General features: G+C 39.2%; 1 protein-coding gene across 2 annotated transcripts; it reads right to left on the reverse strand.

Moving 5' to 3' along the window:
- Nucleotides 1–2593: 2593 nt before the first annotated feature.
- slc39a7 (solute carrier family 39 member 7) lies at nucleotides 2594–8589 on the reverse strand. 2 transcript variants are annotated; one of them, XM_083900263.1, is made up of 8 exons: nucleotides 8457–8589; nucleotides 7117–7643; nucleotides 6532–6700; nucleotides 6212–6292; nucleotides 6006–6122; nucleotides 5820–5924; nucleotides 3766–3962; nucleotides 2594–2904 (listed from the first exon to the last, which is right to left on the reverse strand). In XM_083900263.1, the coding sequence occupies exons 2-8, from the start codon at nucleotides 7633–7635 to the stop codon at nucleotides 2650–2652; spliced, it is 1443 nt and encodes a 480-aa protein (XP_083756389.1). In that variant the 5' UTR covers nucleotides 7636–7643; nucleotides 8457–8589; the 3' UTR covers nucleotides 2594–2649. The 2 variants fall into 2 exon arrangements, with proteins under 2 accessions (XP_083756389.1, XP_083756388.1); XM_083900262.1 differs by having other exon boundaries at nucleotides 5820–6122.
- Between the last annotated feature and the right edge of the window lie 4690 nt (nucleotides 8590–13279).

A 13279-nucleotide genomic window follows, 5' to 3' on the forward strand; every position in this document is an offset into this window, starting at 1 on the left:
ACAGTAAAGCCAAGTTTTCTTTTCTTTTATTATATGCCCTTTCCAAGCCATTACATTATTATATAATTCCAGGTGAGGGAGGAGGACTGATGTTAATTTGTGTTCCTGTGACACACCTGCTCCTCACAACTGTGACTTCATAAATTCTTTCAGCTTCTCTTTTGTCTTGACGTGGGACGGCACACACTGTTCTGTGTCAATGTTCCGAAGAAGAAAGAACATAAAGCACTTTTTACAGATAATAGTCACTTAATTATCCGTTTCTTTCTCCCTCTTCTTTCACTTATAGGAAACATTAACATTCAAAGGTTCAGTTAAAGTCAATCATAACAAGTAGGTCAATGTCTCAATCCCACGAGACACCAACTTTAAAATCTTCGTTCTCACCAGACACTGATATTCATAAATGCACATGGCTCTAATTTTTTTTTTCGTTTTAGAGTTATTTATTTCACAATTACTGTTTCCGTGCATGTTTGACTGTAATTGTCATATTTCTACATATCTTTTAATACCATTTTATAGATGTTTTCTTCAATATTATTGATCGCTTTAGTCTCAAACTCTGAATGAAGTCTTGTATTTTATTCATGAAAACATCCTATGGTTTGGTCTGGTCACCTGTAAAGTAGATTCATACGAATAACATCACTTAATTATGAAGATGTTTTTGTCCAATCAAATTGTAAATATTTGGGATTATCTTTATCCTTATTTTAAAAATAAAAACATTTGTTTGTGTATCACTAACATAAACCAATGTCTTCAAATATCTATCACTAACTAGCGTGTTCCTGTTTTCTTTAAAAAAAGACAGATTAGAATAGAGGAATAAAAGAGTAAACAAGTGTCTCTTGAGTTGCTGTAAATTGAAAAATGAAAATCACCTCACAGGTCGTGTCAGTGCACAGATGAGATGGTTAGGTAAATATATACCTCACTTCATTTCCTCTTTCTGAAACCACCACAATTAACTTTACAACCCGCCTGTAGCATTCAGCTGCTGCATGTACGCCGGCCTTTCTGTCTTCACTTTAATCTTCGGTAAATGAAAAGCACTCTCTGAAAATCTATTTGACAAACGTAGTTCTTCAGTCTTTTTCATTCATTTGTGATTGTGAACATGCACACTCTTAAAAGCTTTACATTTTTAATTCACACATTCATCAATTCTTCTTTTTTTTCCCACTTTTAAAGACGTTCAGTTTGTGGAGTAAAAAAAACACCAAAAGACAGAAGACTCCAAAGCTTTTTGTTGACCATTGTTTCATTTTCATATAACAAGCAGAAATTAAGAGACAAAAGTTTTAGCTTTGGCACAATTTAACGCAGAGTGCAGATGAAACCACAGGCTCAATCATATCATGTCATGTGTCAACACTTGGGTGTGATGCCCGTCTGTAATATTTGCATATTTGACAGGAGCTGTAAGTCACCGATTCAGTGTTGAGGGCAGGTCTGTTAGTGAGAAGCAAAACAGTTACTCAAGATGATTGGAAAGTCATTATCACAATCCCACTACAATCAAATGTCACATCAAGTATGTATATGAATTGTCTTGGTGCCCTAGTGACCTTTTTATATTGTACTTTTCTTGTTAATGCATGTTTATTGATAATCCTTATCTTTACTGTCTTGCTGCTGTAACGTTGTAAATTTCCCCACTGTGGGACGAATAAAGGACCATCTTATCTTTCGACACTGATTTTGAGTGTGAACACATTTACTTTTTTTGTTGGTTGTTGTTGTTGTTGTTGGGGGGGAATGTAGAAATATTAAGAGACATTAAACATAAACAGCAGTGAGCAGGACGCTGTGAAGCGGAAACAGCCGAGGCATCGTTTCACCAAAACTACTATGAAATGTTGGACTTGTTGGGATAAACTGGGAGTTTTGTACCGTTGTACGAGGTACTCGAGTGTGTGAGAAGCAGTGGATCAACAACTGCTGTGTGCTGTGAGCTAAAATCTATGCTTTTGTCAATAGCATAGATAATAGCAAAGCCCAAAGTCACCAGTATGAGACACGCTGACTATATACAAACACCTCATTATGTCAGTTCAAGTATCACTTTAAAGAGCAGAATATTTATCTTGTGTTTATTTATTGGAGGGAAATAATTCTCAGTTTAAACTACAATCAAACTGCAGCTCATTTGTGTGGTAGTGATGTGAATTTCGGGGGCTGTTGTACAGAGATTTCAGCTTCTGTCTTTAATGGAGGCGTCTCAATCAGACATCACATCACTAATGGTACCGGAAAAAACGGATTTTCCCTCTTTTGTTTTTTTTCCCAGATCCCTGGCTCCACTGACGATCAGTTTTCAAGACACCGACTCTTTTCCTCTCCAAAGAAGTAAATATTATCACACATCAGGGATGCGACTGTGAACTGCTAAAAAAAAAAAAAAAAAAAAAAAAAAACACAAGACAACAAAAAACATCCAATGGGTGATGTTCATTCCCAAAATACAATGCAAAAAAATAAAAAATAAAAAAAATAACCGTTACCCTGACAAAAATAATCCACTTGAATTTTACTTAAAAACCACCTCCTGAAACCTTTTTGACCTTCTCTCCCTCTACGTCCCCCTGCGCCATCGCTTCCTGTCTCGCTGTGTGCGTTTTTTTCCGCCGCCTCTGCCGCGTCTCACTCGTACTCTGCAATCAGCACCATCATGCCGACTCCGAACAGCAGGGCCAGAATCTCTAACAAGGACTGGCCGAAACTGGAGCGGCCAGCCAGCAGCTCCGGGAGAACGGTCACCGTGGCGATGTAAACGAATCCGCCGGCGGTGAATGGCAGGATCCAGGCGGTCGCCGCGGCTCCCACGCCTTCAGCCAACAGGGAGCAAGCTGTGCCGGCCAGAGCTCCCAGAGCGGTCAGCAGCTGAAAACACATGGCCTGATGGGAAAGAGGGAAGAGACAATGACTTAAACACATTCTTTATTCTTCATTGTCATTTTTTTTAGGGATGGTCACGAGTATTCACTTATTTGCTTGATTATAAAAAATATGCATCAGTTACCGTGACTAGAGTGACAAAGAACAATTATTTACATCACTGATAAATCTGTCAATCATTTTGTTTGGTCAGTAAAACGTCATAAAAAGTTGAAAAATATTATATATAATATATATCAGTGTTTGACAAACCTGGAAATAATGATGTTCTCAAATGCATTGTTTTGTCCACAAACCAAAATGATTCAGTCGTAATGACTTATTTGTTATATGGAGCAAAGAAACCGGAAAATATTTACATTTAAGAAGCTGAAAGAAGAGACCTCATTTTTAAAATGCAACACAGAACATTAAAACTATTAACAATTAATCACTTATCAAAATAGTTGACAATTAATTTAGTGATTGATTAACTAAATTAAATAACTTGAATTGTTAAATTACATGCTTCACAGTGACAGGCACCTTGTGTTCTGGATGAACTGATAAACGCATTTTGAAGCTACACAAATTAAAAATAATTGCTTCCTTTCAGGTATTTGAGGACCGCCGTAGTTCCCCGACAGGCTTTGGGAAAACGAGGCCAGTCGGCGTCACTAAATCTCTTTTCCCACCTCATTCTGTATGTTCTCACACTCGGAAGTGAACAAAGTACAAAATGTCAAATTCATAATTCTAGTTAACTGCAGTTGCACCACCAATCCACTAGTAGGCAGTGGCAGGATTTCTGCAGCCCCGTGATTTACATTAAACATTAGAGACTGAACTTGATGTCAAACCACAGCTGTGGATGTCACTTACCCGTCTTTTGGTGCAGCCCGACTGGACCAGGATGGCAAAGTCTCCGATCTCATGCGGGACCTCGTGCAGCAGGATGGTGATTGTGGTGACGGTGCCCACTGCAGGTCCGACTAGGAACGAGGCTCCGATCGCCAGGCCGTCGGTAAAATTATGTGTGAAGTCCGCGGCCAGGTTCAAATAACCTGAGACCTTAATGTCTGCATGAGAACAGAGAAAAGGACATGAAGATGATAACATAATAATAATCAAACCTGCCCCCTTTTGTGTCCCTCACCTCTCCCCCCCATTTTTTCATTTTGAAATTATTTTTCCCCCTCTGTTGTGAGTGGCTTATGCAAAAGTTATCTAATTTTGTCCTTTTTGCTGTGTCGTTCTTGATGGTTTTCTCCCCTTTTCATAATAAATCATTAACAACACCAAGTGTTAAACTGACCAGTTTAATGCTACACTGCCATTGCAAGAATCTACACTGAAATTACATTTTTCAAACAGCACAATAAATAAATACATAAATAAATAGCCTGAACAAAAGCGTGTTCAACCGTGCCGATGTAAAAGGTAACAGGAAACCATGTAATGATGGATCACACAGATCAAAGAGATTCTCTACACGTGCCTCTTTCTCTGGTTACATAACATATATATATAAACATGCATGAATCGAAGTCAGCGACGTGACCTGATTCATGTGCAGAAATATGCTCAGTCTTTGTGTCGCGAGGTGACTTTCAAGTTAGTCCACACTTGCGGAACTCTTTGTGTAATCGGAGCCAAATAAGTAATGAAATAATGACCCAAATTACCATCTGTTCTGAGTGTCAGTGGAAATTTCTGCAACCACATCAAAGCTGCACTGATACTCACACAGTACAACAGAGCCACCTTCAGTGAGAGATTGCTTAATTGTACAGCTCTTTTCAAATTAAAATAAAAAATCCGTGTCCATCAGTGTCTCTCAAACCTGCAAATGTCTTGTTTTTGTCCACTAACCAAAGTGATTCAATTTTAATGATTTATTTGTTATATGGAGCAAAGACACCAGCAAATATAGAAGCTGAAAAATAGAAATGGACAATAAAGGTTTAAAAAAAGAAAAAAAAAATTGGATTTATTTATCTTTTAAGCAAAATCACTCGAAAGAAAATGTTTGTGAATGTGAAACACCACAGTGTTCAGTCTTTATGTAGGACACCGTCTCACAGTGGGTCAAACAGTTTAGCGACAGCAGTCATTAACTATTATATAATAATGAGGCCACTGGTGAAGCCAAAACGACAATCACAACAACAACAACGTTTCTCTCATCAAGGACACATGAAGGACTTGAACCATGACACATCAAGTCACTGTAACCATGTCAAGTCCACATTCACGTGTGTGTTCATTAACTGATAATTAATCATCCCAGTTCAACCAGAACAAACCAGTGCATTCAGATTCCTGACCATTCTTGTCTCATCATTCACTTCACAGCACTACAGTGTTTGATGCATCGACTGCTACTGTGTCAGTGAACATTGACGTTCCACTGATGTATAATAATAGTATTTGTAAAACTACTCTGATACTGCACCCGATACCGCTTTACGTATCTTTAAGTGAGCTGAGCAGGTGTCGTCGGCAATAAGTGGATGTTATTGTGTGCAATGTCAGCAGTCTGGAAATGCTTAAAGATAAGATCGGACTGTAACCTGTAATCTGCTCGACTAAAAGTAGCTCCTTCAACACAAGTCAGTCAAAGAACGAACACAGGCAAAGTAACAATCTGTTACTATACTTTTGCTCACATAAAAAGGTGGCGTTCCATTCCAAATGAGGCTTACAAGTGTGGATACATGGAAATAAAAGATGAAATACTGATCTCTTTTGATGCCAAACCCTAATATTTTACAGCAAAAATGAAAGGAATAGTCCTCACTCTTCCGATAATTTCAAAAGGGAAGTGTAATAGCAATAATGCCTCACCACACTGCACTTCGGGAAATGACCAGCGGAGGGTAGTATTGCTCTCCCGTTTGCTGTCAGACAGGTCTATAAAAATGCATGTTGCTCACCTGTGCTCTTTATCTCCTCTTTCTTTGGGACTTTCTTGTCTTTGCCTCCTTTCTCCTCTTTCTTCTTGTCTTCTTCTCCATCACTGTCCTTCTCTTTGGGAGCAGCTGAAAATATTCCACACAATTGAAGATCAAACCGACCGATGTGTATATATATACATTTTCTGTCAACATGTTTTGTTGTACCATGTGAGTGAGAATGTCCTCCCTTCAGCAGACGCACAAATTTCTCTACGACAAGGAACACGATGATTCCACCGAGAACCCATAAACCCACTGACATCATGTGACCGTGGGCAGCTCCTGTGCAGGAAGAGATAAAAAATAAAAAAAAGACTGGTTGGTAACCAGACACTAATGTGACTCTACTAGTACAGAAAGTTACTGCACACCGTGGGAGTGGCCATGGTCATGTGACTCTTCAGCCACGTGTGAGTGTCCGTGATCATCTTCTCCATGATGAAGGTGAGGCTCTGTGACATGTGATGAGAAGAAAAAGAGATTAAAGTCAAAAAGATCCAGTAATAATTAAAAAAATAAAAAATGAGAGATTGATGCTGTGATTTAAATACATTCCAAACAGGTTCTGTGATTTCAGCTTTCAACCCATTCAGTTCATTGTCCATGTAACACTAACGAGTGCTTAGCAGAAAACACATGTTCCAAGAGTACCAAGAATGTATGTAGTTACACAGTCAAGACTTGTACGAACCCAGAGCGTGAGGAATGAGGTGGAGGAAGGCATCACCCAGCAGTCCACCAGAGGCAAAGCTGAGCAGCACCTTGAGCAGGTTCTGGTGCTGGTCACTGTTGGACTGCACTGGGATCAGAAAGAGGATCAGGAAAGGAGCCGCACTGATCAGCAGAGTTGCTCCGATAGCCTGCAGAAAAACAACAATTTCTATGGGAACTTTCTCACATTTTCTTTGTCATGGTTACTTAAAAAATACAAAAGAAATGGAATGAAGGATAATGAAATAGACAAAGAACAAATTGGCACCAAGATGACAACATGTTGTCCACGGCAGTGATTAAAGCTAAAAGCTAAAGACAACACTTTTGGTTCAAACCAAGTTATTATTATTCTTCCGAGAACATGCCAGAATACTTTTCATCACTGAAGCAGTGTTGTATTTTTAAACAGATTCACCTCCAGTAAACTGAATTTGATTTAAAATTTAGTAAAAAATAGATTTATTGTCACTGCTGACTGGCACCATGATAACTGCTGTATGAGAGACATAACACTGTATGTTTAAATCAAAGCGGTAATCCATCGATCAGACTGTTAGCATACCTGCGTCCAGAGCTCCACCAAGTCCCTCTTCTCTCCCTTTACTCTCTCCCCTTCATGCGAGTGCACACCCTCCTCCTTGTGCACACGGAGAACATCCTCACTATGAGCGTGTCCGTGGTCGTGAGAGTGAGCATGCCCATGGTGATGTCCGTGTCCATGTCCATGGTCATGGCCGTGTCCGTGGTCATGGCCGTGTCCGTGGTCATGGCCGTGTCCGTGTCCATGGTCATGTCCATGTCCGTGGTCATGGTGCTCCTCTTCGTGTGCAGGGACGTTGGCCTCGGCGCTCCACTTGCTTGCTCCATGGAACATCTTCACCTCAGGGCCATGTGAATGTTCGTGGTGATCATGCTCTCCGTGGTGATCGTGGCCGTGGTGATCGTGGCCGTGGTGATCGTGGCCATGGTGATCGTGGCCATGGTGACCATGGGAATGGCTGTGAGCGAAGGTTGAATGTGAGGCTAACAGCAGTACTGCAGATGTGGCCAGTGTCAGTACCAGCAGCCGTACACAGCCCATAGTATACCCTTCAACAGATAAACGTGATAAAGGAACAATAAATAAAATGCATAGGCTTGCAGGTTATTCAAGAAAAGAAATATATAATTTGAGACTGTCAGCCTCACAAAAGCAAAAGTCACTGATCATCTGCGTTTGTACAGAATATAAATGTATATGCGATGGAACAAACCACACAGTCAACAAACTAGAAAAAATTATAGAAGCTGTACACATGTTGACCACGAACTGAAATGAATCACGTGTAATACCAATGTTATTGTGTTACCGTTATGTAATAACAAGCTGAAGAATGAATGAGCTGATAACTCGATAATCGTAATAGTTATTAATTTCATAGAGATTAATAATCGATTCATTGTTGCCCTGATCCTAAACTCTAACATATGTTTGAGTGTGATTATGAAACATTACCCGACCAGTACAATAGTGAAGAACCTTACATTGAACTACTTTCAGTCCGTGTTTGTGTATTGTATTATGTGCATCAATGTTTACGCTCAGTCACAGCAATAGAAACACAGCCTGGATAAAGAGCTAAGTAGCGATTGGCCACCTGACTTTGATTTAAGTTTGATCTTCATCATTTGAGTTTTCTTGGATGTGTGGGGAAAAAGTCTATAATCTCCGGTCAAGTGTTAACTTTTAATCCTAAAGCCAACACAGTTAATGCTGTTAAACCCTGACCACAGTGTCTACAGGCTGTGTTGATGCACCCTGGCTCTTAGGCTAGCTAGCTAACTGGCTGCAACACAAGCCTGCTAGCGCGCTGCTGTAACGACGTCACACAAAAAACAATGAAAACAAACAGACAATCTCACCGGAATGTGGCGGCTGTCGGTATCTGTGGAGCCGCTGTTTAATCGGACTGCCCCGCCTGAGATATGTCCACTAAAGTGATAAAGTCTCCCTAAACTCCGCTGATGCTACGCGTTGCTGTGAATAAGACGTGGCATTTACTCAAGGTAACTTACTTAAATGGCGATCTCGCGAGAGCTCGTGTCATTCAAAATCGCACCTTCTCCTGTGCTCCCTCGCCTCCTTAAAACAGACAAAAATACACTTTTGAGTATAAACGAATATTGTTACAAAGTCAGACTAACATATTTTACATATTCAAAAAAAAAACTCAACACATTCACTCAGAATGCAAAACTTGATTTTGTCATAAGGCAAATATCGCGAGATATCCTGCTGGGAAACAGGATGCGGATCAATGTGTATTTGTCTGGTGTGCAAATAATACTGAAACCAAAAATACATATAAAAATAATTAAATAAACACAGCTTCAGCTTTCATTCAAAACACCACCTTTAATACAAGTGGTATTTTGTTAGACCGGTAAAAACAAAACAACTATAATGTTGAATTTGCTTCATTTAAATAAACATTTATTGAACTTGTGATCTGTCTCTCCAATCTCTAGTGTTTGGAGCAGGATGTGCCATGTGAGGAGACTCTTATCTTCAGTCTTCAAAGTGTTGGTTTGAAAAAGAGTGGGATAATAAAAAATACAGGAGAAGAAAAAGGTTTTTATTATTATTATTATTATTATTATTATTATTATTATTATTGCCCTTCTTGCAGAAGCAGGTGAATGTGATGCAGAATAAAATACAAAAGAGGAGGGAACATATTATTTACACTGTGTAATGAACATGAATGAGTACATGCATTTTCATTACTTACCGCCAGAGGGCAACATATGTTCATTGCTGAGAAATAAGTGCCAGAGCAGTTTCACAGACTCTCACTCTATTGTGTGCAGATAGATCTGAAGTAAATTACACTTTGAACTAAAAGCAAATGGTGTTTTTTTTTTTCAGTTTAAGATAAAAGGACATCATAATTAAAAACGTGACATCACGTTCATCACATAGATACACAATAATAAATACAGATGGGAAATCATTTTCATCCGAACTTACATTTTCATTTCTGCTTTCAATTTATCATAAATTCTGGGTATTTTATCTGTTTGTGGAATAATGCGTTTGTTTAGGGACCTTTTGTTATTTTCAAGGCCTTTAAACACCCTTAAAAGCGTTGTATAAGGTGATATGTGTGGGTATTTCCTGTGTTGCAGGTGGTGAGCTTTGATTTTGGATTTTTACTACATTTCATTGAAAGCACTGATTGTCTAAATGTGGTGCATTTGTGGGGAACCTCATGGTCTCCTCTGGTAGTGGCCCTGGTGCTTGTGCCACTGTCGACTTGATGCACTGTTCAAAACTGAGGAGATCGTGTTTTCTGATGATTTAACAAAGATGAATATCAAATATGTTTTATTTCTGTTTTGCAGTGACTGACCAGTTCATACAGAAGAAATAAAAATACTTTTTTAAACAACAATATGACAATATGATATCAGTTTGTTACTACACTTTGAGCTAAAACACATCATTACTTTATCCTTGTTGCCCACATTGAAATATGTAATGCCATTGTATTACAAAATGTATTACATTTACAATAAAGGTTTGAATTAAATGTTTTTTCTTCGCTTCATGCTTCTCTGGAGTAGTTTTTTAAGTCAGCTTTAAGATAATTAAATCTCACCGTCTTTACTGGAGTAGACTGCTCTTAGAAGACGATTGATGATTTGGGTTGAAAGAAAAGTAGTGGAGATTGCAAAAACCAAAAAAAACACTCTGCATATTAAATTAAACCATACCACAAAACCTTCTATGACCTGGTTGAGCGGATTTTGATCTGTAGATTCCATGAAATATATTGTTGTTGTTTACAATGTTTATGCTTTGAAGGGATAGTTAATATTTTATGTTTGTGACTGTGCTGTGTGCACTACCTTCACCTTGAACCAGCATGATACAGACAAGCAGAGTCTCACTGAAAACAGAGTTTAACAAAAACCTTAACAAAAGTCTTACCTAATAAAATCAATGCCAGCTCAAGACTATGGCATCTCAAGAAAATGTTTATGTATTTATCTCGCTGTTAGACTGACTTTTCCAACAGGAAACTGAAGTTTATAAACCACTCATTCTCCCACACCAAAGTCCATAGAGAAAATCAGTGATTTTTAGCTCGTGGGGACACAGGAGCTGCTGGACTACAGCTGCCTCATGTGGTCAAGTTTGTGTCACTGAGGTAAATCTGAATGAAGGATTTCAAACAACGAAGTCACAAAATAACACATTTGAACTTACTGATGGAGGCAGCCAGCGGTGGATCAACAACTCCTGTGTGCTGTGATGTTAAAATCATTGATTTTCTCTATGGATTGAACGTTGTTAAAATATCATAGACTTAAGCAGGTGTAAATTGGATTGTGCTTTTCCTCATGTTCCTGCTGGCAGCCATGTTTTCTGTGAGCTGTACATCACATCAGTACGTCACACAATCACACTGCAAAAACCTGCATGAATGTGCAATACTGTCTATTTTAAAATTATCTTTAAAAGAGTTATTGTTTTGTTTATACAGTATTTATCTTATTTAACTTATACTGTGCCTGTTGTCTGTTGTCTCTTGTACCCTTTTGCACTGATGTGAGGGTTTCTCCCTCAATTTTGTTGTACTTTGCTATGACAATTAAAGACTTTCTATCAAACTGAATACAAAAATCAAGCCTCTGAGATTGAGGACAGAATGTCATGAAGAGTTTTGAAGCTAATTTCATTTTCTGAGCTCTGTCCTGTGTTTTTAAACTTTGAGTTTGTGTCAAAGTCTTCAAACTGACTGGAGATCATTTTTATATTGCATGTGGGTTTTTTTGCTTTTAAACAAAAAGACTTCAGTCCAAACAAAATGTTTTTCCCTCCATTTCATAGTTCACAAAATGTCTTCATGGGAAAGACAGATGTCAGACACACTCCCAGACAGACAGACACACATTCGAATCAATCAATATCCTTGTCATTGAGTAAAGTCTACTTCAAGTTCACACGTTCTCTGAGGCGTCTGCAGCCGGCTGCTCATTTTGTCCAGGGGAACTGCGCTGACCCCTGAGCCACTGCCAGGGATTGTCCTGATGCAAATCAGGAGGGGGAACCAATTCATCGTTGCACAATTCGATTAGACATCTGCATATTGAGCATCTGCACCCCAAGAAAATCTGCCAATACTTTCCCTCCCTCCCCCTGCTTCCCCCACATTCTCTGGCCCCCCACAGGGGTAGCGCCCCACGACCCTGGGGGCGGCCTCTGTCCCTGCTCCTCATCCCCCCCCCCCCCCCCCCGTCTCCCTCTCTCGCCCCCTCCTGACCCTGTCAGGCCCAGCGACAATACCTGACCCCGCCCCAAAGACGGAAAGATTGGAGTTCAAGGTAAATGTCCCTTTTCTGTGCGTCCGTCTGCGGGTGGCCCTTCCTGGCCCCTGTCCGGCCCTTGTCCAATAATCACATGCACCGCTCTTTTTTAAAAAGAGAAAAAAATATTCCCACACACACTCACAGAGAGAGAAAAAGACATGACATGAGCTTTTCCTTTGAGGTCATTTCTGACCACAGACTCTCAAGCGTCCACTCGCACCATGAGCATGAAATAAACATGACATTAAACATTCTTCAAAGCATGTGGCTGATCAGTGGAGGTGTGTGTGAACATTTAAAGAACATTTCAATCAATAAAAACAGCAGGAAGTGAACACAGTGATTACTAAAGTAACTGATGATGGGGTGGAAAAATATATATATATATATATTATATATACATATACAATATATATATATATATATTTTTTTTTTTTTTTAAATATTCCCTTAACAGAATGATTCCAAAATATGAAAATATACAGTTTTATTTATATCAATGTGATGAAAAAACAAAATGGATAAAACAGCAAAAGGTTTAAAAGGGTCATGGAGCAGTGGAGTAGGGAACTTTTCTAGCCTTTCTTTCTAAACTCTAACAGTCAAATCAAAACTTCAGAGAAACAATACACAAGAATAAAAGAGTACGACACTTAAAAAACAGAATATGACACTTAATGAAACACACAGTACAGGATACTCATCGTCACCTTAACCTTCACAATCAAACTTTAACCTAACCCTAATTCTAATTCTAACCCTAAAAGCAGTCTAAACCCTCAAAAGGCCTTTTAAAGTTGTGAGGACCAAACATCAAACCAGGATTCAAACCAGCAACTCTCTCACTGTGAGAGGAGAGTGCTGCATATGAATGTTGTTTCACAGTAAAAAAAAGTACCGCTTTTGAATAGGTAGCATCCTGATTATTGATAAGTCTTGATTGATAAGTGAGACGTGGTGTGCAAGCGGCTCGTTTAGCGATATACGGGTACGTTTTACGCCTCCAAAGTCGACAATGCACACATTGGTGCTCTAAGTTCACCAAGTTTGAACTCTTGGACAGTTATGCGATTAAAAAGACAGGCAGACACGTTCACCCCTCGATGCTCTGTCTCGCTTGAATACCACAGAGAGAAAACATAGAATAGGACTGCTGTTCTGTTTTGTGGGTTTTCTCTCTGAAATAGGGCCATGATTGAGATGGACCTCTGTCAATCTCTCAAGAGATTTCATTAATCAAGAAAGAAAGTAGGAAGTTGAAAGAACACAGTTCTGACCATAAATGATAATCAGGAAATCAAGGTCACAAAGCTGAAATTTAAAGGCTTTGGCAAAAGGGCATCACCACCAGGAGTGGAGTCGACAACACC

This window comes from Microchirus variegatus (genome assembly GCF_963457635.1).
Source record: "Microchirus variegatus genome assembly, chromosome: 13".
NCBI lineage: Eukaryota > Metazoa > Chordata > Actinopteri > Pleuronectiformes > Soleidae > Microchirus > Microchirus variegatus.